The 26,998-nt window shown below is 40.2% G+C and overlaps 1 protein-coding gene across 5 annotated transcripts; it reads left to right on the top strand.

The window, feature by feature from the left end:
* The first annotated feature begins 722 nt into the window (after window positions 1-722).
* Window positions 723-26,755, top strand: gtf2ird1 (GTF2I repeat domain containing 1). Of its 5 annotated transcripts, none has more exons than XM_072674456.1 (27): window positions 723-1,042; window positions 8,075-8,204; window positions 8,863-9,004; window positions 9,311-9,490; window positions 10,227-10,410; window positions 11,344-11,642; window positions 12,279-12,374; window positions 13,136-13,219; window positions 13,613-13,796; window positions 15,386-15,411; window positions 16,116-16,239; window positions 16,563-16,606; window positions 16,778-16,858; window positions 17,539-17,625; window positions 19,671-19,724; window positions 19,809-19,874; window positions 20,401-20,584; window positions 20,670-20,734; window positions 20,821-20,889; window positions 21,243-21,510; window positions 22,266-22,294; window positions 22,392-22,439; window positions 22,574-22,651; window positions 22,888-23,080; window positions 23,605-23,642; window positions 24,043-24,158; window positions 24,998-26,755. In XM_072674456.1, the coding sequence occupies exons 2-27, from the start codon at window positions 8,079-8,081 to the stop codon at window positions 25,064-25,066; spliced, it is 2,934 nt and encodes a 977-aa protein (XP_072530557.1). In that variant the 5' UTR covers window positions 723-1,042; window positions 8,075-8,078; the 3' UTR covers window positions 25,067-26,755. The 5 variants fall into 5 exon arrangements, with proteins under 5 accessions (XP_072530557.1, XP_072530549.1, XP_072530575.1 ...); XM_072674448.1 differs by having other exon boundaries at window positions 723-1,020; XM_072674474.1 differs by having other exon boundaries at window positions 723-1,020; window positions 24,046-24,158.
* The last annotated feature ends 243 nt before the right edge of the window (window positions 26,756-26,998 follow it).

Genomic DNA, 26,998 nt, shown 5'->3' on the forward strand with positions numbered 1-26,998 from the left:
ATACAGGACAACAGGGGGCGATCTCGCCGCACATTTAGATTTCCCATAATGGAAATAAATCATATAAAGTAATAATGTATATATAAATAGAGGGCACTGTTAAAGTTGACACATACATATGCAATTAGTGGAAGTCCTAAGAGCAGTAACGTTGTGCACAAATGTATATACCCTGTCTATACAGACTGATCATTAACAAAATAGAGTATGCCATATTAAAGTGGGCTAAATGTATATGCATAGGTTCATCATATATATATATATATATATATATATATATATATATATATATATATATATATATATATATATATATAATTATTATTATTATTATTTTTTATGCTGAATGTGAATGTCAAAACTTAATATGAGGTTCTTAAATAGGTAAAAAAAAAAAAAAAAAAAAAAAGAAAGCTCTGGCAACAACAGATGTGTTTACTTTAAATACTCGTGTTGGAGCTTTTGGGAAAGTGGGTTTGCACGGTTTGCGTTAACAAACTACCAGATACTGGGAGTTAAACTGGAGTCCAGTGGGAGACGGTCTAACCGCGACTGTCAACAGTGTTTTTTTTGTTTAAAAAAAAAACCCAAACAAAACAATTTGCTAAATCAGTGCCGGTGTCTCTTCCTCAGCAAGTTTTTTCCCCCAACCTCTGTTCCCCAAAACGCTCCTTTAATCCTGTATGTAAATCCCAGCCAATGGATGCTGTTGTTGAGTTGGGCTGGGATTAGCGGAGGCGAATGAGTTTCAATTTTACTGGATTACAGAACAAAGAAAGGGGAAAGGGGACACTCTGCTCCGTTAAAGAAAAACAGAAAGAAAAAAGGACGCCAAAACAGCAAGACTAAATAATCTCGCCGAAAATATCCCCCTCAAAAAAACGAGCGAGCGAGGAAAGGACCATGGTGCAGATTATGAGATTTCGTAAACTCGCTGTGCTTTTTCTTTAGATGGGAAATTCCGCCCTGCACTATTGGATTAAACGGAGAATAAACCTATTCCGGGATTGACAGCATAAGGTAATTAAAACGGAGATATTTGGTAAGAAACTCGCCCGCTTTCGGCTTTTATTTACTTATAACTAAATAATAGCGTTTATCTTTTTCGAGCACGTGACTTTTTATGGATATTCAAAGGGTGAAATTACAGATTATAATTCTGGGGGGGAGGAGAGGATGGCTAGCTAGCGAGTGTTTGCTGGGTTAGCCAAAGTAGCTAGATAGCTACCGAGCTAGCTAACGTTTTTCCATCAGAATGGACGGCATCCCGTGTAATGTTTTCATCCTCGCAGGGCTATCATTTGAGCCAGACGCGTCTGATGAGCTGTATATTTGGCTGTGAAGTCTTATCTCGGGGTGTTATTGCTGAATGTATCCTCTGTTCCTGCCATGTTTTCCTTGTGGAAAACGCAGCGCGGGTTCACCGCTAGCAAGTTGCAGAAACTGAGCACTTCCATTGTTGCTTTTACTGTGAGCTGGACGCCAGAAACGGCCGAGCTGGCTCACATTTCAGCGGGTTCACAGCTAAGAAATGGTCAGAGTCTTCCGCCGTGCTGAATATAAGCGATTTTAGCTAAACGGACTCGCTGGTCGATGTGAGAAGGTCGTTGTTGACAATGTCAAACCCACAGATATCACTGCTGGCTAATCGGCCACTGTCTCAGTCTCGCAGGCTAGCTAGTAATTGTTGTAAATTAAGCGGAGCTGGACAGGTCACACTAAAACCGAGGACCTTTAGCTACATCTTTACCCTGTTCAGGGACTTTCCTCCTGGTTCATTTTTTTTTAAAGGAGAGAAACTACAATGTGCTGCCCAGCTGTGTCCCGTGTGTATGTCCAGCATTTCTAGCTATCGCTACTTTCCTTGGCTGAGAGTCAGTCCAACAAAGATCTCAACAGCAGAAATGCTGAAGATCCTCGTTTTTTCACAGGACTGTGAATCGCAGACACTAAATAAACAAAAAAACTTTTTTTTTTATTTATTTTTTTGGTGTTTAGGCTAAAAACCTTAGTGTTGTAAGAAAGGACAGTTTGTACTGTCGCTGTATTTGTATCTATGTTTTCTTTACGTACCTGTAGCTCATTAACACTGCCTCTGTGTGCTAACGTGTGGACGCCTTACAAATAAGTTCCTCCACAGAAACACCCTTCTCCTCATCTGAATACACACCTAGATATGTCGTGTTGCATGATTTAACATATTAGGAGAAGAAATAAATCATAAAATGTGGCACCCACAAAGGTTATGGCATGCCAGGACCTAAGTGTCATTTTTAGTGGGGGTACTCTGTAGAGGATTAGTGAAAATCTATCATGGACTCTTAACTATTATTATTACCACCATCAATACTCTCTTTACTCTTACCATCTCTACTATGATTATATTAAGTTATGCTATATTATGATTATTATGATATTATTACATTATTATGATATTATTACATTATTATGATATTATTTTGGATCTTGATTAATAATTTCTAAATAGTTCCAATAGGCCAGGGGAGGATGGGTCCCCCTTGTGAGTCTTGGTTCCTCCCAGGGTTTCTTCCTCCAGCTCCAGCCACTGTCGCCTTCAGCTTGCTCACTAGGAGTCTTAGGTTTTCATGTCTTGTTGGTCTCGTGTCCTCTTGCTGATTACTGATTCTGTAAAGCTGCTGTGTGACAACACCAGTTCTAATAGAGCGCTATAATAATATAATTATACAAATACACTTTATTTGGTTTGAATCTGTTTCCTCTTAGAAAATGAACAAGACGTCATTTAAACAGTGGAGTCCAAACCTTTGCATACAGCCGTTACATGAGGATTTACCTCGTGTACGATTTTTCGTATAGACAAGCCCTTTTCCAGTCGTACCTTCAGGCAAACACGTGTTTTTCCCATTACCTAAAAATATTTACTTGAATGAGTTGATTGATTAAAAAAGAAGAGCTGTAGTTCTGGCCGGCGTTAGGTGATGTGTCTTTTTGCCAGCTTTTCAGTCATAAAGGGCTGGAAGTGTGCTTTGGAAGCGATTACAGGAGAAACAGTTGTAAATTGTGTGTACAGTACTGTGCAAGCATCTTGACGGGAAGTGTTTGGGACTATTCACCTCAGCAGTGAATGTATGGGTGCCTATAAACACAGCGTACAGCAGTAGAATAAACACAAATAAACATAAATCCAGTGGTCAGAATGGGTTGTTGGTCAGTAAAGTGATTGATAGAGACAGAGAGGTCAAAAGAAGCCATGCTAACTTTGGTTGCTGGCTTGAGTTCCACCAGCAGCTCACCTGATTTCTGTTAATAAAGGATTGATTAGATAAACTAGCTGTTGAAAGAAAGCTGGAAATGCTGGCCTTCCTTGAGGAGAGCTTTGGAAATATTTGAAATGGTTAAGGTAACTCTCACCCACATCAAATCACAGTTTGTAACTGTATTTGTATGTGGATTCATGTAATTGTTGTTTAATTAAACATTAACTGTAATCAATAATGAATCAATAAACATTGACTGCCCCAGATATGCAGATATCTAGATTGGGGGAGACTCTAGAGCCATGCAGTGTGATAATATTGTATAATATCGTGATACATTTTGTTATCCCTGTAAGAGGTCTGTGAATCTTGCCCATCCAACTTTATGTTATTCAGTGGTATTACAGAATCAGAAATGTAATCATTAACAGAGTGTTATTAAAGTTTATATATATATGCAGGAATCATAATGTACCAGTACATGATAGATTAAATGTTTCATTTGCCTTGGAATTATCTTTATGGTGTCTTTTGCCAGAATAATTTGAGCCAAAACAAGTTCGGCTCCAAGATGTCTGTATATCACACCCACATTTTTATATGTTCACTATTTCACGCTTTTCATCTCAAAGTACTTTTTTTTCCTTCAATGTATGTTCCATGTTTCCATGTAGGGGGTAAAAGCTGAGTGTGTGGTGGCGAATGCTGATGGGGCCATTTCAGATACGTTAGGGTGTTATAAGTTCCTGGGTTGGAAAACAGGTTAGTTCGGGCCGGAGGAAGGTCGGGATGTGCAGACTTGGAGAGATAAGCTTGGGGAGTTGGGAGTAAGAGCAAAGCTGGGACACTCAGTTTTTACTGGGGTTCTTTATGTCATTTTTCTTATATTTAGCATTATTTCTTGTCTTGATTTATATATTTTTTTTATCACTATCATAAAAATGGTTTGTCCAGCGGTTGCATCCAATAAACTGGCAAAACTACCTTGGGACTCAGCCTCGATTGTTTCCATATAAAACAATTTTCCATTGTTTCAATATCTTCCATTGCATTGCATAATACGCTTTTTTAAGCTTATCGAGGATATAGTCAGTGCTTAAAGAACACAGATCAGCAGCACGTTTCATTACAAACAGTGTAACTAGCCTAATCTAAGCACATTTTGAATAAAGATCACTGTACTGAATATGGGAGAGTATTTGGGTGGTAGTTGTCTGCGATTACGTCTAGCGTGATGCGTATTGTGTATTGTAAAAATGTTTGATATAATATTTTTACAATATTGCCCCGCCCTCGGAGACTGTCATCATTAATGACATTTGACTGGTGCTTTTATACAGAGCGAATTACATTTAAAGTCACATTACACAGATAGGCGATCGTAGTTTTAGTCATACTGGTGTAGTCTGGTGGGCTTGTCCGGACAGGGAATCAAACCCCAGTTTGCCCCTGGGGAAGGCAGTGTTGTTGTCCGCTACGCTACACCAGCCACGGACATGCGTTGTGCGTCTCTGCTGTGCTTATCATTTTCTCAGATTCAAACTTTTGCACAGTACTATGTGTATGTAATAATGTACACATACTGTACAGTGAATGTGTGTGTGTTCATGTAAAAGTCTCAGTTGTTGAGTACCAAGTTTGTAAAGTGGATGTGCATCCACCTAGACTCCCCCATTTCCTGTCTGACTGAAAGACTCGCCCAGTGTTTGCACAATTTTTGGGCCAATGGCAAGTGTGTGCAGCATTAAGGCCAATTAATAGCCGATGATCGGCACTGAGCTGATTGATTTAGATGCAGTTGTATTATTCACGGGATCTGCAACTGGAAGCAGTCGTTAAGGGCATTAGCAAAAGTATTGTGTACCGACGGTGGGGGGGCTGCAAGCCTCTTAGGGCAAACCCACTCAGAAGTCTGCGATATACCCTCTTTGAGGTCGTGATAATATCTCTAAGCACCATACGGGCAGTGATTCAACAAGGAAAGGATCAGCTCCAGTATGTCTCCGCCAGGGCAGAGAGGCTTGAATAGCGTGAATAAAATAGCAGCGCCAGGGCAGAGAGGCTCCTAATGAAACGGAAGTCATTAATCTGAGCGTTTAAGCGTGGCCGTCTGGCTCACTCTCGCAGTGTTTGGAAATGTTCATAAAAGCTGATATTGTTCTTCGTGAGGGATTTGATGTCTTCGATAAAACCAAACACCAAAAAAAGGACACAAGCCGTTTCGACACGTTAAAAAGCGCAGACAGGTGACTAGTGTTGTTTTTTCACATGAAATGGACAAGCAAACGCTGAACACGATAGTTTGGCCCTGAATGATTCTCCCCCCTTGACCCCAGATGTAGTCAATCAGAGAATACATGGTTGGTGTTTGAAGTTTGCTTCTGAAAAGAAAGCTTGTACCTCACCACATCAGCATCAACCAAACTGCTTGCCTGAATCATCACACACATTAAGTAACCTCAAATACACTTTTTACTATGGTTTCTGTTGAACATACTGTCGGGCATACCAAAAAAATAAATAAAAGTATCTTGGATTGCTATTAGCAGTAGCAACAGTCGTCCAGAAGCCTCAGCTTTTGTCAGGTATGTCAGGTATGGTCATCTAGACTTTTCTTTTGGTGCTAATTGGTGTACACATGCTTCCATTTCTTATTAGCTACATTAGCCTTGTAGCGTCCGATGCAAAGCTGAAAAAGGCACAATTCAGACATCAGATTTGTCATAACTGATCTACTACATTTTGGTTAGAGGGAGGGGAGTCCACATAGTTTAATGGTTAAACTGTTCAGAAGGGTTTGGTGTAAAACACACTCACCAAGTGCTCACAGTGCTGGCAAAAGGAGCCAAACGAGTTTAATGCTGCTACATGATACATCACAGACTATCGCTACAGTATTTATAAATATGTTCGCTGATACTTGTAACACTGCTAGTTTTGCTAGTACCGCTGGTCTTTGGTTGTGGGCATCCGGTAACCGCTACTGGAAAGAAATCTGCGTTAGTAAGTTTCTCTAGAATGGCACATTTTACACCAAACCACTCTTAATGACTTTATTTGCACCTTGCTGATTGAATTGTGCGGAAATTTTGACAATTTGGTCGACTTTCCCTCTGACCGACCCCTCAGAAATGAGCTTTTCCGTGTCCACAGTGATCCTGTGGGCAAAGACAAAGTGACAGCAGGCCTCTACCCCGTGCCTGATTGTGTGAACGCACGCAAAGCAGAAAGAAAACTCGCTGGCCTTCGCTTCCTCACGTGCGAATCACGGATTGCGCCTCGAGCGGCGGCAGTCAGACAGAGCGCTCCATCTGCGAGCTGTAATGGGTTTCAGAGGGGGCTCCTCACTCCAGAGAAACCAGCAGTAATAGCAGGAATCGGGCCTGGCTGGGTAGCTAGCATGCCGTTTTTTTGGCTTTTGCCTGGAGGCTAGGATAATGGCTCCCAGTGTCTGGAGAGATTAAAGGCCACAGCCGCATTGTTCACATGCCTCGAGATTAGTTTCCAAGGAGACGGATTGCCGTTGCCATGAGAACGCAGGGCCCGGAATTAGGATTGCGTTTTTTTTTTCACCCCCTACCCCCTCCCAGTCTCTTTTATCTTTATGTGTTCATAGATTTGCATTTTCTGAAAGTGTGTTTGTTGGTTCCAGTCAAGTCCTCATTAGGTATGAATTGGGCTAATGCAGCGAACAAAGGCTGTGGTAAATGTTACTTGCCTTTCTCCCTTTGAAAAGGCAGTGAACGAAGCCCACTCCCCCGAACAACAACAGGACGTTGGGATTGAGGCGTGGGGGGCGTTCCCGCTCCAGTTCAGTTCCTAGGCCTGATGTTCCCAGCCCCTGTGTCGCTTCCAAGGAGAACAAATTAAGGATGAAGGGTTTTAAGGCCATAATCTGAGCCAGCTTTAATTGGTTGACAAAGGCTTATCGTAATTAGCTACTTTCACATGTGTGTGACGGATTTCGGTGCATTAGCATGGAAGAGGGTATTACCATCACTTTTTTTTTTTTTAAAGCTTCTTATGGGGTGTTTATAGCCTCGGACGCATTTCTCAAACACGGAGATGTTTTACAAGAGTTGGTGCGGAAGTCCAAGCAGCCAGATCTTTTCACAAAAACCAAACAGAAACAGGTATGGGAACTTCATGTGCTTTAGCACACTGAGGGGAATTCAGTTACAGGGCAGTTGCCAGCATTGGATTCGATTTGACAGGATAGTGAAATTGTACGTTTCCCCAGTCAGCTCCTGCACTGATAAGAACTAGTTTACACATGGGCTTAACCTGGCTTTGCGAAGACATTCCACAAGCTTTGTATCTCCAAGGAAACCCTCAGACGTGTTGTTTCCTGTGTCTTTGTCATTATTTAGTAACATAATTGTAATTACATTCATATTGTTGCTGTCCTGCAGAAACCTTGTATCTCCATTTTTTGCTCTTTTTTTCACTTCGTGACCTAATTTGAATCTGGCAGTTGCTCTTCACTGTGCCAGAATTTCATGATGAATGGATCAATAGAAATGCTCCAATATGACCTGGAATCAACTTTTACATGTTGACTTCAGTTGAAAGTAAAGGTTTCTTTCTTTCTCCTGTAAAGTTGCCATTAAGCAACGATATACAGTTGACATGCTTGTCTGCACTTCCTAACTTTTTTGCTGTTGCTATGTTCCTATAAATGACAGTACATGTTCTGCAAATCAAAATATTTAATCAAATTCAAATCAAAATGAACTATGAATAAGAAAGACAGTATAAAACGACACCAGTCGTAACATTTCTCTATGTTTTCTTTTCTGTATGTAATTTCCAAACCCTGTTTTCTGACCCTTTAGAGGAATGGCCCAGCTGCGGAAGCTCGGCTGTGACGGGCTGAGGGTGAACTCTCGGGGTGAGCTTCGAGGGCCACAGGTCTCAGCCAGGCAGGAGATCCTCACCAGTTTGGTCTCTGCACTGGACTCTGTGGTATGGCCCACTTACTCTCAGTCACAAGGAGGCTAACTGACATCCAGTTTTTGACATAGTTTATTCACATACACATATACTATAATTTTATATACTTTTATACTTTAGATACTACACTATTGAATGCACTTCTAATGGTGGGGCAGAATTGTGGATTGTGTGGATTACTTAACGCATGGTTGTTGTTTCACTGAAATGTAGTCCACCGGGCAAGACATGTTTAAGTTGCTTCTTTAGGTTTGTACTGGAGCTGCAAGGCTAATATTGCTAACAACTGATCGAAGCTTATTTACACTAATTAGCATTGTCCTAATTTAGTACACACAGCTTTCAGAACTGCAGTTATTAAGTAATGCAGATAGACTTGCTTATGTGGAATCTGACACTGGATGAAATACTGGTACCATGGACAACATAGACAAAAATACTGACACAATAAAGGCCTAGTTAGTGCTGTTGGACTCATCCAGTACACTATTGTCTCTTTTTATGCACATTTGCCCAGTGCTAATATTAGGTTTATACATTTCCATTACTTGTGAGCTAGATTACCAACCAGGCATGTCTTGGTTGATCAACTACATTTGTGAAAGAGTTGCAAAACAATGCATAGGATGCACACTCAGTACCTGCTGTATGATCTTTGCTTTTTCTGCAGTGCTCTGCTATGTCTAAGCTGAACGCCGAGGTGGCATGTGTCACTGTGCACGAGGATAGCGTGATCGCTGTGGGAACAGAAAAGGGAAGAATTTTCCTCAATTCCAGGAAGGAAATACAGACAGACTTTCACAAATTCTGCAGTGAGTACTGACTTTTGATCGTTTGCTGTTCTTTATCTCATTTGCCAGTAAAGGAATAATTTGAAGAAAAATGCCAACATTGCAGATAATGAATGAAAATCAGCTGCTACTAATTAACTTCACCCTAATAAGATCAGCTAGACCTCTGGTTGTCAGTCATTATTAGCCATGTTGTGAGATTTTTGTAGTGAGCGAGAGCTCGCTCCTTTAGCAAGCAAAGACCCTGCAGAGCATGATATGAAAAGTAGTGTTTGGCAGTGGCGTCAAACTGTTTTTCTCTGTATGTTTTTGATTGATGTTCCACAGGGGTGTCCTGTCTGCAAGCATTAAATTCAGTCAACTCCCACGCCAAAGCTCCTGATGCAGAATGCAGCCGGACTGGCAAAGACACTGGACAGCCGGGGAAGCAGCGAGCCTTAACAGACACTCACTCCAATATCTTTGTTCTGAGGAAGATGGTGGAGGAAGTCTTTAGTGTGCTTTATAGTAAGAACACAACAGAATTCTAAAAATCTTTCTTCTATCCACAGCAGAACTCTCCGTTTTACTATCATAATTCCACAATAAATACATTCCTCTGTGCATTTTGAAAATGCTAGCTCCAAGGCTGTCAAGGCACAATAAAAGGCTTAAAATCAGTCACTAGACCTCCAGTTAATATACAGTGTAAACTAGAGTAGTTTATAATAATAAACTAATAATAGAAATTATCACTGGGGGTGGAAGAAAGTATTGATGTATCAAAAAAATTGTGATATTATGTTGTGCAGTGCTGTAACGATCCTCAAAAACACAGTATTGATGTTTAATTGATAGTTTATATGTGGTGGCTGGCAGTGATTTTTGTGTTGTGTTGAAACCTTGACCTCTAGATCACAATATTGTACTCTTGTCTTCGATTCAGACTCCACTGTTTTGATGCATAAAGTACATTTTTCCTTTTCTAATTGTATGCACAAGGGTGTGTTTTTTACTATGACAGTTTTCCTATAATTTGTTTTAAAGTGTATCACATTGCTTACAGTATCGCAATATTCACAGTTTCATTTAATGGAAAACAATGTGAAAATCGCAGTATATTGAATTGTAACATTGGCTAAGTTGCTAATGCCAATTGTATGCTGCACTGTCCCATTTTTTTTTACCTCACTCACTGCTTCTAACTAACTTCCATCATCATCTTGCCATATTTGCATTTTTGAGCAGTATAATGTGTTTTCAGGTGAGGCTGTTGGGAAGAGCAGCCTGGTTCCTGTGCCTTATGAGTGGATTCAGAAGGAGCCTGGTGCTGTGGTTATCCACGGCCTGCCCGACGGGGTGACCTTGAGGAAGCCAGCAGAGTACGACACCAAGACCTTAATGAAGATCCTGGAGCAGAGCAACCGCATCCGCTTCATCGTCAAACGGTGAGTGAAGAACTGGAGTAAGGTACACACACACATAGTGCTAGCATACACAGTCATGATAGCTGCTGTATGTAGTGTTTACTGTATAACATTGTCCGTAAAATGCATACTCTAGTGGCACAATTCATTTACAGTACTACCCTTTACCCAAACGTAGTCAGTCAAGGTTGGGTCTTCAGCAACTAGTACTACTAATAAGTAAAGGTCTGCTGCAGATTTTAGTCCCGCTACCATAGAGTCACGTAGAGGCTAACTGATATCCACTTATTTACATTATATTCTACTGGAGAATTTTGGAATAATAACTATGTATTCCCAATAAACACAAAGCAAGATCACAGAACGTGTATTTCTGGTAGGCTATGCAAAGCTGGTGGTGTGACCTTCTGTCTACCACCTCTGTATCATATGGCTGGCTCTCTAACCACATACTTCTATACTTTAATACTAAATGAAGGAATGAATGCACTTCTAATGGTGGTGGTATTTCTTACACACTTTGTAGTGTAAGGGTGTGTGGTTTGGGATGTGGCTAACGAGAGCACAATTTATTAATTTGTGGGATTTTTCTACACAGATGTATTGTCCCGCTTTCACTCTGAGCTGGTTAACCCAGACCATTAGCCCCACACCACAAGATATTGCCGCAATACAGGCTTCTACTAACAAGCAGTGTAGACCCCCAGTAGACTTACAAGTGTGGTTTTTGACACTGTGTGCTACTCACTACATGAACTAAGTTGCTTGAGGTAAGTGTGTGTGTTGATTTAGTCTTGTACAACGTGCAGGGCTAATTGGGGGGTATTCCCGTCTATTACTTGTTAGCTACATTACCCTTATGGGTCATTAAAAAGCCACTACAAATGACTGTTTATTTATTATGTGTAAGGTAAAATGTTGTTTGATCTGATCTAGTTCTGCTCCTAAACCCAGGTCACCAGACGAACCCCTGCGTGATAGCAAATCCTGTCCGGAAGCCAACCACCACTCCTCATTAGCCGCCAAGGCCGCCAGCAACCATGCTCCCGTCAAACCCCCTGCACAGGAAGTGCCTGCCAGCAGCTCCATGCTCTCGAGCTTCCTGTATGGCATGCCCATGTCCTCCCAGCCCCATCCGGACGGCAAGCTGGAGCTGAAGCCCTCGGCTTTGCACAGCCTGGGCAAGGAGCGAATTCCCATGTGGCCGCCGGGTGACGAGAAGGGGGCGGCAGCCAAAGATGGCTCCGACAGTGGTGAGAGGTTTTCCTATTTCAGCCACAGGGAAAGCCCTGGAACTGGAAAGCTTGTACATGTTTAAACCATCTACTGAGCATGTGCTCTGTGTATGTAACTGCGCTATTACAATGTCATTAGATTCAGCAGGTAAACTAAAGATGCCAGTTCAGACAGGCACAATTCAGGCTGTCGCTACAGCTGTGTCATATACATTTGTCCATTTCTATAGAAAACAGCATGTCAAGCAGTGTTGAAACGTTGAAAATTTTTGACAGATTTTCCTTGTATTCTACATTTTGTTTGCTCTTAATTTCTTTTTTAAGGTTTATGTAGTAAGTATGTGGTAATCCCTGTGGCTTTATGTTCCAAAAGCTGTCATAAATCCAGTTAGTTCTGATTTAGCATATTCGTTTTCTCTAAAGGGATCATCATGTGGTCTGGGGAGTAAATTGTCCATTTCTGATTGTTAAGAATGTGCACATACAGCGACAGGCTGCATCTAGTAACATGAAAATGGACTGTTTAAAGTCTAAAGAACATGTACATTTCCCCTTTCCTGAATACAGCTGAAAGCATTGCAGGTTTTGTATATATATGTATGTATATGTAGTTGGTCATATCTGAGTTTATGGTCCTGTGTGGGTCTGTTGTAGGTGAGCGGATAGCACTGGCAGGAGATCTCACCCAGAGCCCTCCCAGCATCCACGTCTCCAAGCGCCTTCTGTTTTCCATAGTCCATGAAAAATCAGGTGCGCAGCAGACTGCAAACACACACACACACACACACACACACACACACACACACACACACACACACACACACACACACACACTGTCTGACCAAGAAGACTGAAGCCTTCTTTTACTACTGTGCTTAATTTAGGTGGCCATATTAAGGTCCCTGGTGTGCACTAAAACAAGGGCAAAATGCAACGTGTCCTTTGTCTCAGACCTAGACTAAAGCTTTTCGAAGTATTTGCATATATTTTGCATGTGTAATGTAGTGTTTTGTGGTATGGCCATGAATATAGTCTGTTTTAAATGTAAAATCATTAACAGTACACTGTCCAGGGACAAACACTGTGAAATTTATCAGCTATGAATCAGTTCTTAAAAACAAACCTACAGAAAACTGGCCATCTGTGTTACACTGGTTACCATAGCTATCATAGGAGATGTAGCTCAGCCTTTGTAACTGTGACTAGTGGTGGACATATTTTAAAAAAAAAACACTGAGTGGGTGAGTGGAAGGAGACTAAAGCTGGGAGTTTAGCCAGGACACCCGGGCCTTTGACTTCTGTTCACCTCAAAAGAGCGACAGGAGCCCCTCAGACACTGCCGGGAGTCAGGACCTGCGTTAATTGTCTCCTCTGACTAGCACAAACAAACCCAGAAGACAAAACAAACCTCTGGCGCTCGCCAGATCACTGTTACTGGGTTTAGTACTAGCATGTTTTGATCTGTGTAATTCTGTTGGAGACCTAAATTCTTGTGTTCTTCTCTTGTACAGAAAAATGGGATGCGTTCATCAGGGAAACAGAGGACATTAACACACTTCGAGAATGCGTACAGATCCTCTTTAACAGCCGCTATGGTGAGCCAGGGCGCTGTCGACTATATAAGTAACTCACGCAAGCAATAGCTACTTCCAGTAGTATACCTCTGTTTGTTCTCATGTTTACGTGTTTTGCTAAGGCTTTCAAAGTTTCTAAAGCAAAGATGCCACATGTGGTAGTTCCAGGTTGAAGCTGATGTATGTTGTTATTCTAGAATTTGAAATTATAGCCCTCTCATTCACAGATGTGACTTCTAAGGATTGAAGGATGCTATTATTTTCAGTCGTAGCTGCTGTGTTGAGTTTACTGTCTTTAAGTCAATGATCCAGTTATTATTATAAGTCATAATTATAAATATTTGTTGTTATAGTAACTTCTATAGTTATAAATAGCTCTCCAGTGTAAGTAACCCATGTGTTTTTGCTTATCAGCTGAAGCTTTGGGCTTGGATCATATGGTTCCTGTGCCGTACCGTAAGATTGCCTGTGATCCTGAAGCGGTGGAAATCATTGGAATTCCAGACAAGATTCCCTTCAAGAGGCCGTGCACCTACGGAGTGCCTAAACTCAAGCGAATCTTGGAGGAGCGACACAGTGTTCGCTTTGTAGTCAGGAGGTGAGGAACTCTATTGTGACCATGTTTCCTTTAAAAAAATTCTCCACTGATGCACAAACCTGAAAGCACAGTTAATAGTGTGTGAAGTGCCCTACTCTCTCTAATGCAGTTTGAGGGTGGTCTGTACAAAATATAGGAGGATTGTGCAGAAAATGGGTGGAGAGATCAGAAGTGTGACTGATATATTTGCCACTTTATTTACAGGCATCTGGTTTTGCATGGACAAACATGTTTATTTAAATAAAACATGACTTAAACGTCCCAATAAATGCTTTAAATGATTATTTAAAGTTGTTTTTTTTTTTTTAATAAAAAAGAACCAACCTATTAACAACCCTGTTATCTCGCCACACAATAAAACAACTTCATGGTAGGGATGTGGGGCCAACATGAGCTCTGCTTTTATTGGTTGGTTTAGGTCATGTAACTGATCACAGAAGACACACAGCATAGTTTTCAACATAGTAACCCAAATAATATAGTTGTAATTACATTTTGGAATATTTTTGGATAGTTATTGTTGTCCTCTTGGCACAGTGTGCAGTTAGTTAGCTGAAGAAACTATAGCCGTGTTAGCTTTTAGCCTTGCCTCCACTTGCTTTCCCAAGTTTGTGTTTTCTTTTATAGGTAAAAAAGATTAAGCCGGTGTTTTTATTTCTGGGATGAGTTTAACTCCAGGTCAGTTGAAGCGATCCAGTGTGTTTTTGAGGGAGCGGACGGTGGAGAGAAGAAATTATCAATTGAATTTGGCTATTGTTTAATCATGTAAAGAGTCTGATGAGTTTGATGAAGCCATGGTGACGAGGTCTGGTTCACTAGCTGAATCTGGAGGTGCTGTGCTACTCCATACTCTGTGTTCCAAGTCTAAACAACTCAATTTTCTCTTCACATTTTATTGCATCGCTAGCTTTGACTAGGGCTTTCAGTAGGGCACTGAGTGTATGTCAGATTTTACACACCTGAAGAACATACATGAAGGAGGACACGTCAGTGTTTTGGGTTCATAATATATCACTACCACGTACCAAACTCTCATTATTCAGCTGTGCTGAGGTTAATTCAGTTTTCGATTCTTGGAAAAGCCAGATTTTATTATAATAAACATTGGAACTGTTTCTAGGATTCCTCTTAGTGAGCTTTATGAAAAGCAAGCCTCTTTTTGAGAAAAAAAAAGATAAAGATGTTGCTGTTGTATTTTTGTCACATCGCTCATCCTTACAGTGCAGTGATTCAGTTCCAGCTGGTTTTTGCTGTTAATTCGTTTAGCAGTCAGTGACTGAATATGAACATTCAGCCATTTGTGGTGACCACACTAAATTCTGAAATTCGACTTGTGAAGAAGGCACCGGGACTCTTTGTGCCATCTGGCAGACCGGTACTGGCCAGCCAAGGCACTACACCCCGCTGGGTGTGGTAACCACTGCCATCCACAAGCCAGCATGCACCCGACGATTTGGCTTAATGAAGAAATCTCCCGCTGCTAGTCACCAGCCCTGTGCATGCAGATTAAGCAGCTCAATATGTTTGGGCACAAGCCCTCTTTTTCGCTGTGTTTATTGACAAACTTTTTTTTTTTCATTTCCTTTCAGAATGTTTGACGAGCGGATCTTCACAGGTCAGTGAGAGCTTTTGTTGAATCTCTTCTCACACTACCCATCTTGTTTACTTGGATTTCTACTGTTTTGTTGCTCAAGGTTTTAATGACTTCAGTCCTGGAGCCCCCCCTGGAGCTCCACAACCCCCCCCCCCAAACTACACCTTTCAGGGTTGTAATTGTGTGTGACAGCTCTGTATAGGTGTAAAAATACTGCTTTCAGGCTGTGTTCACACAGTGATTTAGTATAGACAATAAGTGCTACAATAGCTTTTCTATGGGATCAGACCAGACTTGGATTATCCTTGCCCCCAGTGCATCAACGATTCTTGGGCGTGCAATGACCATGAACCAGTTGTCCTTCCTTGGACCACTTTTGGCAGGGAATACATAACAGGAACAATCCACAAGACCTGCCGTGTTAGAGATGCTCTGATTCCTGATGAATCATCTAGATGTCACAATTTGGCCCTTATCAGAGTCTCTCAGCTTGTTGACTAATATGTCCCACCTCTTGATTGAACCAGATTTTAATTATTTCACCTTTTAGTTACTTTCATGTTAAAAACCATAACATTTTTACCACTTAAGGTCTAATACTGAGGTCCCACAACAGATCTGAACATTTGATTAGCTGCAGATCAAGTCCTGCAAGTTGTGGGAGGTGGGACTGTTATTATGGTATGGTATCTGCATTGTGATTAGTTCTGTTGTTCTTTTTTTAGCTGCTGGGAAACTTGCTAAGGAGGAGGGCAAGCAGGACGGTTCCGCCCTCGAAGACGGTTTCCCAGAAGGCCTTAGGGTACCAAGCTCGACGCTGGAACTGGTCAGCAACCCCCACAGCAGCAGGTACGCATCCGTCCCCCTGGCGTCAAGACTGGCAGCCAGGCTAATTGGTTTTAAACATGCCCGAGTTTGTGTGCTCAGCCAAAGTAAACAGCCAATTGTTGATGCACGTATGAGAAACTCCAGTCCGGTGGCGCTGTCTAATTGGATTTACAGAGGCTGAAACCTTTCACTAATGCTAACCGCTTTAGGAAATCTCTCATAGAAATATTTCCCTGCCAGTCAGGGTTAGCAGTGTTTACCCAGCTCTTTTGCACAAATTGCTCTAGCTCATCTTTTTCTTTTTCTTTTTTTATGCTCTGTTTGGATGTCTCTCTGTCTCAAAGATCCACCAGCTCCTGTGTTAGTCCCTTGGCAGAGTGTGAGGCAGGTGAGGCTCTATTATCGCACGCTCTGGTAATCTTCAGAATGGTTTAACAATTTTATAATATGCACTGTAAGTAACGGCCCACAGTATTTTTGTACCTTTGTCTTTTTCCTGTGTGACACGTTTTGCTTTGCAAAAACAGAAAATATGCAGGATTTCTTTTCTTTTTTTCAGGGCCTTCGGGAGACTGTGTACCTTTGAAAAAGATCAAAACAGAACCACCAGACGGTGAAATTATTCAGGTGACTGTGCCAGGTATGCGCTTCCTTTCCCCCATGCTGGGTAATACCAGTGGTGACAGATGTGACCTCTTAGTTAAATAAGTCAATAAGCAGGATTTCTGTAGGTTTGCTGTACATAGTGTGTACATGTTGTGTTTTAACCATAACGTTGATGTATTTCCATAATATTTTATATAATATAGAAAGTATACTATTTGTTTCTATTTAAATAAATTGCACGTTTTTATAGATGAATAATTAGTTACATTTACATTCTTAATCTGTATGTACCTGTGCATCTCAGAAAATGAGAATATTGTGAAAAAGTTCATTCATTATCATAATTTCTATGTGATATTTTACATTCATTCATAAAAGAAGTGACCTATTTCAAGCTTTTGTGTTTTAGTTTTAAAATAAATGTTTGTACAATATTGTAATTTTTTAAGATGCACTGCAATTTTATTTTCCTTGTGTTTGTCAGAGAATCACAAAAAATGTGATTTTCTTAATGCTGAACAAAGTGCACAGACAACAATATTGTACATTAAAATCGTTGCAAAATATAATTCAGGTTATGATACTCTTCTACTTACGAACATGAATAAGGGGTTGAATTCTCAATTTCTACAGAATTCAGTCATCTATCAGCGATCTCTGGAAACCACTGTAACGTCTGTGAGTTAAATCAGTCTCTCCTTCTCACTCTTTCAGAGTCCACTGCATCTTCAGAGGAGCCAAGTGAACCTCCAGCTGATCTAGTGACCCCTGACCTCCGCCGCCCCCTGGAGCCACTTGCAGGTAACTGCAGCCTCACCTCCTCCCAGCAGGAGCTTGGACACAGCACCCTCTGGCTTCGGAACTCTCTCACCATCAGTTAGGGAGGTAGATTACCCCAAACCAACAAAAAACACATATGAAACCTTTCCTAGAGAATTACCTCCAAACTTCTCTACCCAATTAGTAGCACTGTGTTCCCTTCTTCTCACCTACCTAGACCATGTTGGCCCTCAACCAGGTTTTTCACTCCCTGTTTCATGGCACTAATCTAACAAATAGCTCATTAAATAGTTTCATATAGATAATCCTTAGTACAGTTTATAAATAATGTCTGATTTGTATCTGATCTAGCTTGATCTAGCGCCCTATTGATGTTTATGTAATAGGGGTGTACTTCTCCAAACAGTTACAATATGACAAGTTACACCTGCTAGTTTGGTCTTTTTTCTATCACTCATTATAAATGATTCTAACCTTCCAAAGTCAAAGCAGTTGAATCACAACCATCAGATTGATAATTCAGTGCATTTTTACACCCCTATTATTAAATGCTAGAATGCAGACATAGAAATAGAGGGGAAGGCCTGGTAAAAGCCATAACTTGGCCATTATGAAAAGGCAGTATCCAGAAACAGTCCATGGCAAGAAGACAATTGAAATCTTGGAATACTTCAGTCTAAGGGGGATTTGTGACACTACTACTATCTTTTTCATGTGGTTTGGTTTTGTTTCATACTGCACATGATACAAGTGCTCTATCACTTTCACTTTTTGTATTTCAATGTTCACAGAACTCATGATAGTAGAAAATCCAGAGCTTTCCATCACATACATTATATCCTTGATTAAAAGTGTAATTCTACACTGTGTTTTGTGAAAATAAAGACAGTTGTCTACATGTGTCACAATCATAGTAGGAAAAATAATCCACCAGCAGTGAATTAAACCAGGGTTTGGGTGATTCCCTGGGATGGGTGAAGTGTTCGTACTTGTCAAAACTAACCCAAGTAAAGAAAAAGTAAGTAGGTGTGAAAGCGCTCTTATCTGTATTATCCTAAGATGGTAACATTGTGTCTCGAATTAAGAATTGTGCTGGCTGTAGTCCAGCGGAATAAGGTTAGAATCCCAGTCATGCTGCAGCCGAGGCCCAGAGAGAGCACAGTTGGCCTTGCTCTCTCCAGGGTGGGTAGGTGGCACTTTCTCCCCACATCACTGCAGTGCAATACTGGCCAGCACTGGTGTCTGCAGGCCCCTGGCGTTGCATCGGCGGCAGTTCAGAAAAAAGAGGCGTGTGTCAGTCTTTACCCTCCTAGTGTCGAGAGCATTGTGATAGATTGGGTAATTGTCAGTGCAAATTGTGGAGGAAATGGGTAACAATCTAAAAAAAGAACTGTTCTGGACAGCTTGCCTTTTCAAAACCTCATGCTCAGAAATTAGCCTGTGTATAATGTTTGTTGTCTACAATAACATAATTACCAAAACAACGGGAGCAAAATGAGCAACCCGTTTACCACACAAATATTATCCTCAGTCGTTCTCCAGTACTCTAGTAGACTGTCCCTCATTGTGTGGTCTTTTTTCCCCTTAAAGTTGTAGATTCCCAATTCAGCATCCCAAACCTAACAGTAGAACTTTCCTACCTTAGCTGCCCCCTCCTGGACCCCAATACACAGAACTGCAATGCGAGCTAATAAGACTACTCAACTCAGTCATGTTGTGCATTCTTTAAAGATTTTTAAAATAGCTGTATACGTAGCAAAGCTCATGATAATAATAGATAATAAGAATAATATTATACAGTACAAGAATAAGTAATCTGAGACCGCACACCTGCAGTTGAAGTGTTCATATTAACTCGCAAATCATTTAATTTCTTTGATTCATTTAATTCAATATGTTATTTTGAAGTCTGCTTTACACACATGGTCATTGGAGTGAGCAACAGGTGAGTGGAAACCATCAAACGCTAAAGTCTGTTAGATTGTTGAGAATAGCACTGTATTTGTTCAAGTCATCCACATGCTGAATTACCAGTTTGCATAACTAATATAATCTTTGTCTTTTAGCTGAAGCGTTGGCACAAAAGTCTACACCCCAGGGGCTCAAGAGAGTTGTTGAAGGTAAGCCACATTTTGAAAAGTCCATTTGGACCCTTGTCTCAAATGTCGCAGCCAGTCCGTGTGATTGTCTCTCCTTCCTTCTAGAAGACATTGGAGAGATGATTCTTCAGCTGCGAAAGCAAGTAGAAAGTCTCTTCAGCACGAAATATGGTGAGGAACCATTGACCATGGTGCTCAAGAACATCTTTTCTCTCCAATTTAGTAGTTTAGTTATTTCCAATTCCCACACACTAGCTTGAACTTTTCTATCACACTATGCTACAAGCACTGGGAGACTCAAAGGGTAGCGTGTGCTTCCACCGATTCACATGAAGCCAGTCAACCACATTTTTTGTACTGCCATTAAAGCAATGCCAGCTAACCACGCTTGGAAGGGAAAACACTAACTGCCAAGTCTGTTATGTTAGCTACCTAAAGCCCCTGTGGCATTAGAGGGAACTCAAGATGTAAGACTGTCCCCTGGCTGAACCATTGTGAAACTGCATGTTGATTTAATGGTAGAAATGTGTATGTTCAGATATCTATTTGAAATAAAATGTCAACGGAAGTCACAAGCTGACAGAAACAGAGCAAATGTGTGTAATATTACAGATTGACTACTATTACAAATCTACAGCTTAGGCGACTAAATTGCATTATTATCTTTAGTAATTATTCATAATATGTCCTTCTCTAGCTGAGGCTCTTGGCCTGCCTGAGCCAGTTAAAGTGCCCTACTCCAAGTTCCAGATGTATCCAGAGGACTTATACATCACAGGACTACCGGAAGGGATTACATTTCGGAGGCCAAACTGCTTCGGGGCAGCCAAACTTCGGAAGATACTTAGTGCCAGTAGCCAGATCCAGTTTGTTATCAAAAGGTGGGCAAAAGACCATCAAACATAGTGACATAGTACAGCTTTAATTAAAGAGAGAATTACATTTTTGAGTGTGTGTGTATTGCAGGCCAGACTTGTTAACAGACACCCAACTGAAGCATGAGCTTCCCCCTCAACCTGCTTGTGACACAGGTACATGTAGAACAGTATCATACTTGCTGATGTTTTTGCTCAAACCAAGCTAATTGAGCATTGATAATTTTTATTCTTAATTTCAGTAGAGTCAGACTCCAAAGACAACCTGGCAGAAGACCCTGGACCTGCGTCCAAAAGGCCTGGATTTTCAGGTAGCTAATGCAATGCACAATATGAACAAACTGCTAATATTGCCTCCTATTGTAATTGCAATATGCATTGATATTTGTATTGCAGTGTGGTTACAGTCTGCATTATTATGGTACAGAATAATTCACTTTTGTTGGATTACATAAGCAACGTGATTCATCAAAACATCCATAGGAACACCCATCTGGAGCTGCAATTAGACAATATGTTCATAGACACACAGTAAAAACATTGACGTACATATTGTAGCTTCTGTGAAATCAGTATGGCAAAGGCCAATATCGCAATAAACATAAACAAATAAGATATTACGCAGAAATGAAGAGTAATCTGTCTGCTGTTGTTCTGTCCACAGATAGCTTAGAAGCTAAGCTTTCTCGAATCGACTTGGCAAACACCTTGAGAGAGCAGGTCCAGGATCTGTTCAACAGGAAGTATGGTGAGGCACTGGGCATTAAGTATCCTGTGCAAGTGCCTTACAAGAGGATCAAGAGTAACCCTGGCTCAGTGATAATCGAGGGCTTACCCCCTGGCATTCCCTTTCGGAAACCCTGTACTTTTGGCTCACAGAACCTAGAGAGGATACTGGCAGTGGCTGATAAAATCTCCTTCACCATAACGAGGTAAAGCACTGGGCAAAGCTGTATACATGTGACAAGAAGAAATTAAGAAAATTAAGAAAACAGGTATATTATATAGTCTTTTTAACCTACATTATCCTGATTTTCCAATGCTGTTGTCACATTTCTTTTTTGATCATTTTGAGCAAGACAAAAATGCAAAGTATTATTCCTTATAAATAATGTGGCTTTTATTGTTGTTTCTATGCTAAATACATCTATAAAAGCATTTTGAAAGAACACTTCATTCTGATTGTATGCTTACACCCACTCAGAAACTTGGCACAGTGCAGCCAACAGTAAAGGCAGGCTGGAGCTTCTTTTATGTAGTTTATATGATGATAGGAAGTATGGTAACATGCAGAAAGCTCCGCTTCCAAATGCTGATCCATTGTACTAGAGCCATCATGGACATGCATGCTGTCCAGCTACTCTGGGGGCAGTTTTTATACGTTAATGTAGATATAATTATTCTAATGTTTCCCAGTTATTGGGCAGAGTCTTGCTTTATGCAAGAGCTAAGACACATTCTTCTCAAAGACATTGGAGAGATAGTTTTTCTGCTACAAAAGCAAGTAGAGAGTGTCTTCAGCATAAAATACGTGACCATATTAAAGTTGTGGCATAACCAGCTCAAACAACTCTTAATGTCGCACATTAAAAATCTTGACCAAGATATGATGAACATCACCTGCTGAGGCAATTGTGTACAAACACACAGAATCAGTATAGCTTCATTGCCTTTTTTGTCTTCACAGGCCTTTCCAAGGACTTATCCCCAAACCAGGTATGTGCCCTGTGATCTCTTTTCCATCCATGTGTTGAAACGGCTCACAGTTAAGAATATTCTGCATATGACTTCATATATTTTTTCTCTTTGCTAGCACCACGAAGAATCACCTTACTAAAGAAGGCATATGCCTCGATAACTGGTGAGATTTTAATCCTTTCCCTAATTAATTCTGTTTTCATGCTGTGTAGAAATAATTGTGCTCAGCATTGTGAAAGCCAAATTTGTGAGAAATTACATTTAGCAATAGTATTGACAACAGTTTTGTTCCAACAGATGATGAAGAGGTCAGCCGTATGGGAGAAAAAGTCATCTTGCGGGAACAAGTAAAAGAATTGTTTAATAAAAAATATGGTGAGTGGGGATGCCATTTTTCTTGCATTCTATTGCTTTGTTGTAGGGGTGGGAAATTTGATACATTATTGTTATCATGTTGGAATGGGGTAGGAATTCCTTGCATTCATTTTTCACCAGTGTTGTTGCGGTGTGACACTGCTGTTTTCCTGGTGGAATTTCTTGCAGAGAGTATTGTGAAGTTGTATCTTTCACACATTTAACCACTACTTTGTTCTTCAACATTTTATATGTAGGAGAAGCTCTAGGCCTGGATCGATCTGTTGTTGTCCCATACAAGTTGATTCGGGCCAGCCCGGACTCGTTGGAGGTTTGTGGACTTCCAGATGATATCCCCTTCAGGAACCCTAACACGTATGACATAGTTCGATTAGAGAAGATCCTTCAGGCTCGAGATGACATCGCCATCAATATCAAAACCCCGTTACAGTAAGTATTGCTTCAGTAAGAGGACCCTTTTAGCACTCAGTACAGGGGTGGCCAATAGCAAAATTATATCACAGTACATTTTCACGATGCACAAATTATTTTTGTTTAAAATCTGCTGCATTATATCCAGTAAAACAGAACTTATGATATTTGTAACGAAGCATGCAGTTTTTTTGTTTGTTTTTCATAAAGTGTTGGTGTCCACTATACACCTTGAAAAGCATATTGTTTATCACAATGACAAACAATAATTTATCATGATATAAATATCATGTTATGCATCTGTTTGCCTTGGTCAGATAGATTATTATTATTTTTATTTTTAGTGAGTCATTTGTCATAAGAAAAAATGTAAACGTTTTCACTTTTGTCAACAAGGTTTTATTATTATTCATATTTATGAATTGTATTTATTAAAAAAGGTCCAAGAATCCTTTTTTGGGTCTAAATTGGAATATCTTTGGACGCATGAGAGTAATATATTTGATTTAGTGTATTTAAACAAAATAATTTTTTCTGTTTAGGCCTTTTGTACAGCTTTGTCCTCAGACCTGTAATACAGGTAGGTTCATCTAAATTCAATTTCAATAATAATGACCCCTTCATATACAGGTTTGGATGCACCTGGCAAATGACATGTAATTCTTGACTTTCTAAAAACTAGTAACTAACATATCCTCTACAAAGAGCACATTTCTCCCACAGTTTAAAACACAGTTACTGAAACAGTTACAGAAACCTGTAGCATGTACTAAATTCATGACATGTTTAAAAACATTAATATGACCATTTTCACAAATAAAGGAAAGCTGTGTTCTAAACCGTGCATAGTGTCAAAGTCTGTTTTTACTTACAAAGTTTGGTTTCAGTCAACAAAACATGTCAGTTCACCTGTGGTGCCCAAACCTTTGCACAAGACATTAAATTATACAATGTGATTTTTTTTTCCTATTTGCTTGCAGAAGGGAAGGAAGTTTCAGTCAATAGGCGCAAGCGCAAAAGGGTCCTGGACAGCAGTCAAGCGACCGCTCCCTCAGGAGCTGACCCTGCTGCTTCGGCCAACCAGATTCCAGTGATGGTATGGAAAACGGACATGAAACAGTTGCACTGTTCAGTTCCTCAGGGCGCCACACAGGATTATTACATTCAATTAAAACTGAAATGATACCACAAAAATCAACAGTACATTACTTGTGCATTGAAACTTTTCACTTGGAATAGGCTAGCTCTGTACAGCTTATTGACGTCATGTCTTGCTTGCAAGAAACTCCCTTGTGGTTAATGGATAAGGAGGAGCTGATTGGCAAAGTGGGAACTGAATGCCACTAGTCACAGATTTGTTTTTAAAGAGAACCACAAACCATCTTGAGCTTAAACTGAAGCTCGCACACAGAATGTTTGTTGCCGCTTCAGTATGTAGGCATTAAGTGAGATGGCATTAAAGCTGACTAGTCCACCTCGTTCCTCCAAAGAGATATCACACACACCATAGCACAAAGCTCCAGTCAAGGTGAACATCATGACCCACAAAGTGCCATTCATTATTATTACTGTAGTGTTGCAGGTTTTTGTCCCACACAATCTGTTACATACCTTTTGTAAGCTACATCCAAGGAAGCAACATTTACAGCTACTTCTGTATTAGCTAGAGATACCTAATAGGCCTGACTGGAGCATGATGGAACAGGTAACATTAATGTGCTAGCTAGTTTTTTGCTTAGCACCTAGTTGATTCACTAGATTCCTAGATTCACTAGTAAGTCCAATGTAATTGTAATTTATTCATCATTTCTGTAAAAAGTAGAGACAAAAAGATTTAGACATTATAGCAGAACATCAGTAATAACAAGATTTGAGATTCATTTTTCAAGGTATTCTGATATTCAAGGTGATATTTTGCTCATTCTCATCCTATAGCAATGGCCCATGTACATGGTGGACTACAGCGGAGTGAATGTCCAAGTTCCAGGGAAGGTAAAATACTAGTGGACCACCTGACACCACCTCTGAGGAGGAAGAGCAATCTTGTGGGAGGACGTGGTCCGACTGATATCCGTTTTAAAATCTGCTGTTTTTGGAGTGCCGTGGTTGACTTTGCGGTATAACAGGAGACCTGTGTGGATGCTGGCAATCACAAACTCCTCGAGCGTGACGACAAGCAGAACAAGGAGTTTCTCATCACAGTATCAGGACGGTGCTGAGTGCTGAGACGTGAATTTGCTGTGCAGTAACTTGGACCGTTACTTCTCAGTTTGTCAGTGCTTTATTTTTTCTGGTAAGGCTGTTTGTAAAAGGAGTGTTTTTCTTTTTTTTCCTTTTTTTATGTTTTTATTTTTGGTGAGTAATGCAATTGCTTTGCATTATACACTGGCACTCAAAAACAAATGCTCAGATACTAGAGCTTGAAAATACTAGAGCTTGTCACGACAAACGTTTTGTCAAATTTAATATATGAAACAAAATGTGACAGGATAAAAACAATTCTACATATTGGGGGAGGGGGGGGGGGGTGTTTTAACACTTGGATGGGTTGCTGACAGGGAGCTGCCAAAACATATTAGCTAATAAATCTTTCCATTGTATGTGCTACATATGGATGGAAAAATGTTTTACTTGGACATTTTTTTACATATATATTTTATTAGGACACCCAGCTAATTCATACTGTCTCCTTAATTAATCAACCTTAATGAAGCCCCAGACGATGTTTGAGTGGGTTAAGAGAAATGTATGAGCGTGTATTTACAGAAAAGATTTGGGTGACTGTTGATCTCCGTTTGTTGATGCCGTCTGTTTGCAATCTTAGCATCGTAGTTCCACTTCCAACAAAAAAAAAAAAGCATAATATGGCCACCAAACATGTCTTGGTTTATTGACTATATTTGGGTTAAGATTAAATTAGTGTATAGTACATTTTTTAAATTAACCCTTCAAATAAGCAGTGAAGATCCTCTGAAAATCTCAAAAACAGTTAACTAGTGCATCTGAGCAATTCTTTATGACTGTCAGTGTAAATGTGCTCTCGTTTTATAGGCCTTGAAAACAATCATGGTTGACTAACACCCTCATTGAGGACATGGAGAGATGGATTCCGTTGGGATGCATTTATTCCCAGATTCATTATCCATAGGATGCAAAACCTTGACTGGTGCTGAGGACGTACACATGTGTACTGCGTACTACTCCTGTAGTAACTGGGTCTTACGCCTAGCTAAATGTTTGTATTATTATTTATTTATTTATTTAAATAAAAGTAAAGAAACATGTATATGCAGGGAATGTAAACAATTCGGCACAAAGCATCGAGTGCTGAACGCCATGACTGATAACACTAAAACAGTTAGCTACTGATATATTCAGAGAGGGTTTTTTTTTCCTTCTTTTTTGTTTTTCGCTTCAGGGGTTTATGGTCCTACAGTGGAGCATCCTAACACAATAGCACTAACTTATATTCCAATGAAAGACTTTATTATCATTATTGTAGCGTTGTACGTCGCTCTAACGTTCATAGAATGTGGAGGACAAGTAAGATAAAAATTGATGGAGAAAACATCATGAATGTATTGTATGTAAAGGAAAGAATGGTATAATGTTATTCTGTAAGGACTGTCTCTGGAACTACCAGTATTTATATGCTGTACCTTAATGCCATTTAGGCCTTTCAAATAAAATGTGTTGCCTTGCGTTCATTGCTTTTAAGTGTTGCTGTGCTTGATTGGTTTCATACAGGCAATTTTTTAGTAAATAGATTTTCCCTCTTAATACTTAGCTAACATATTTAAATTCATTTTAGGTCATTTTAGGATTAGTGTAAGCTGCAGACACACTGATGCATTTTCACCCAGTGCATTAAAACCATTAGTCTGTCTACATCTCCACCTGCTGGTCCAACTATAGAAACACATGGCCGAACAGTCT

This window comes from Salminus brasiliensis, chromosome 1 (assembly GCF_030463535.1).
Source record: "Salminus brasiliensis chromosome 1, fSalBra1.hap2, whole genome shotgun sequence".
Classification (NCBI taxonomy): Eukaryota; Metazoa; Chordata; class Actinopteri; order Characiformes; family Bryconidae; genus Salminus; species Salminus brasiliensis.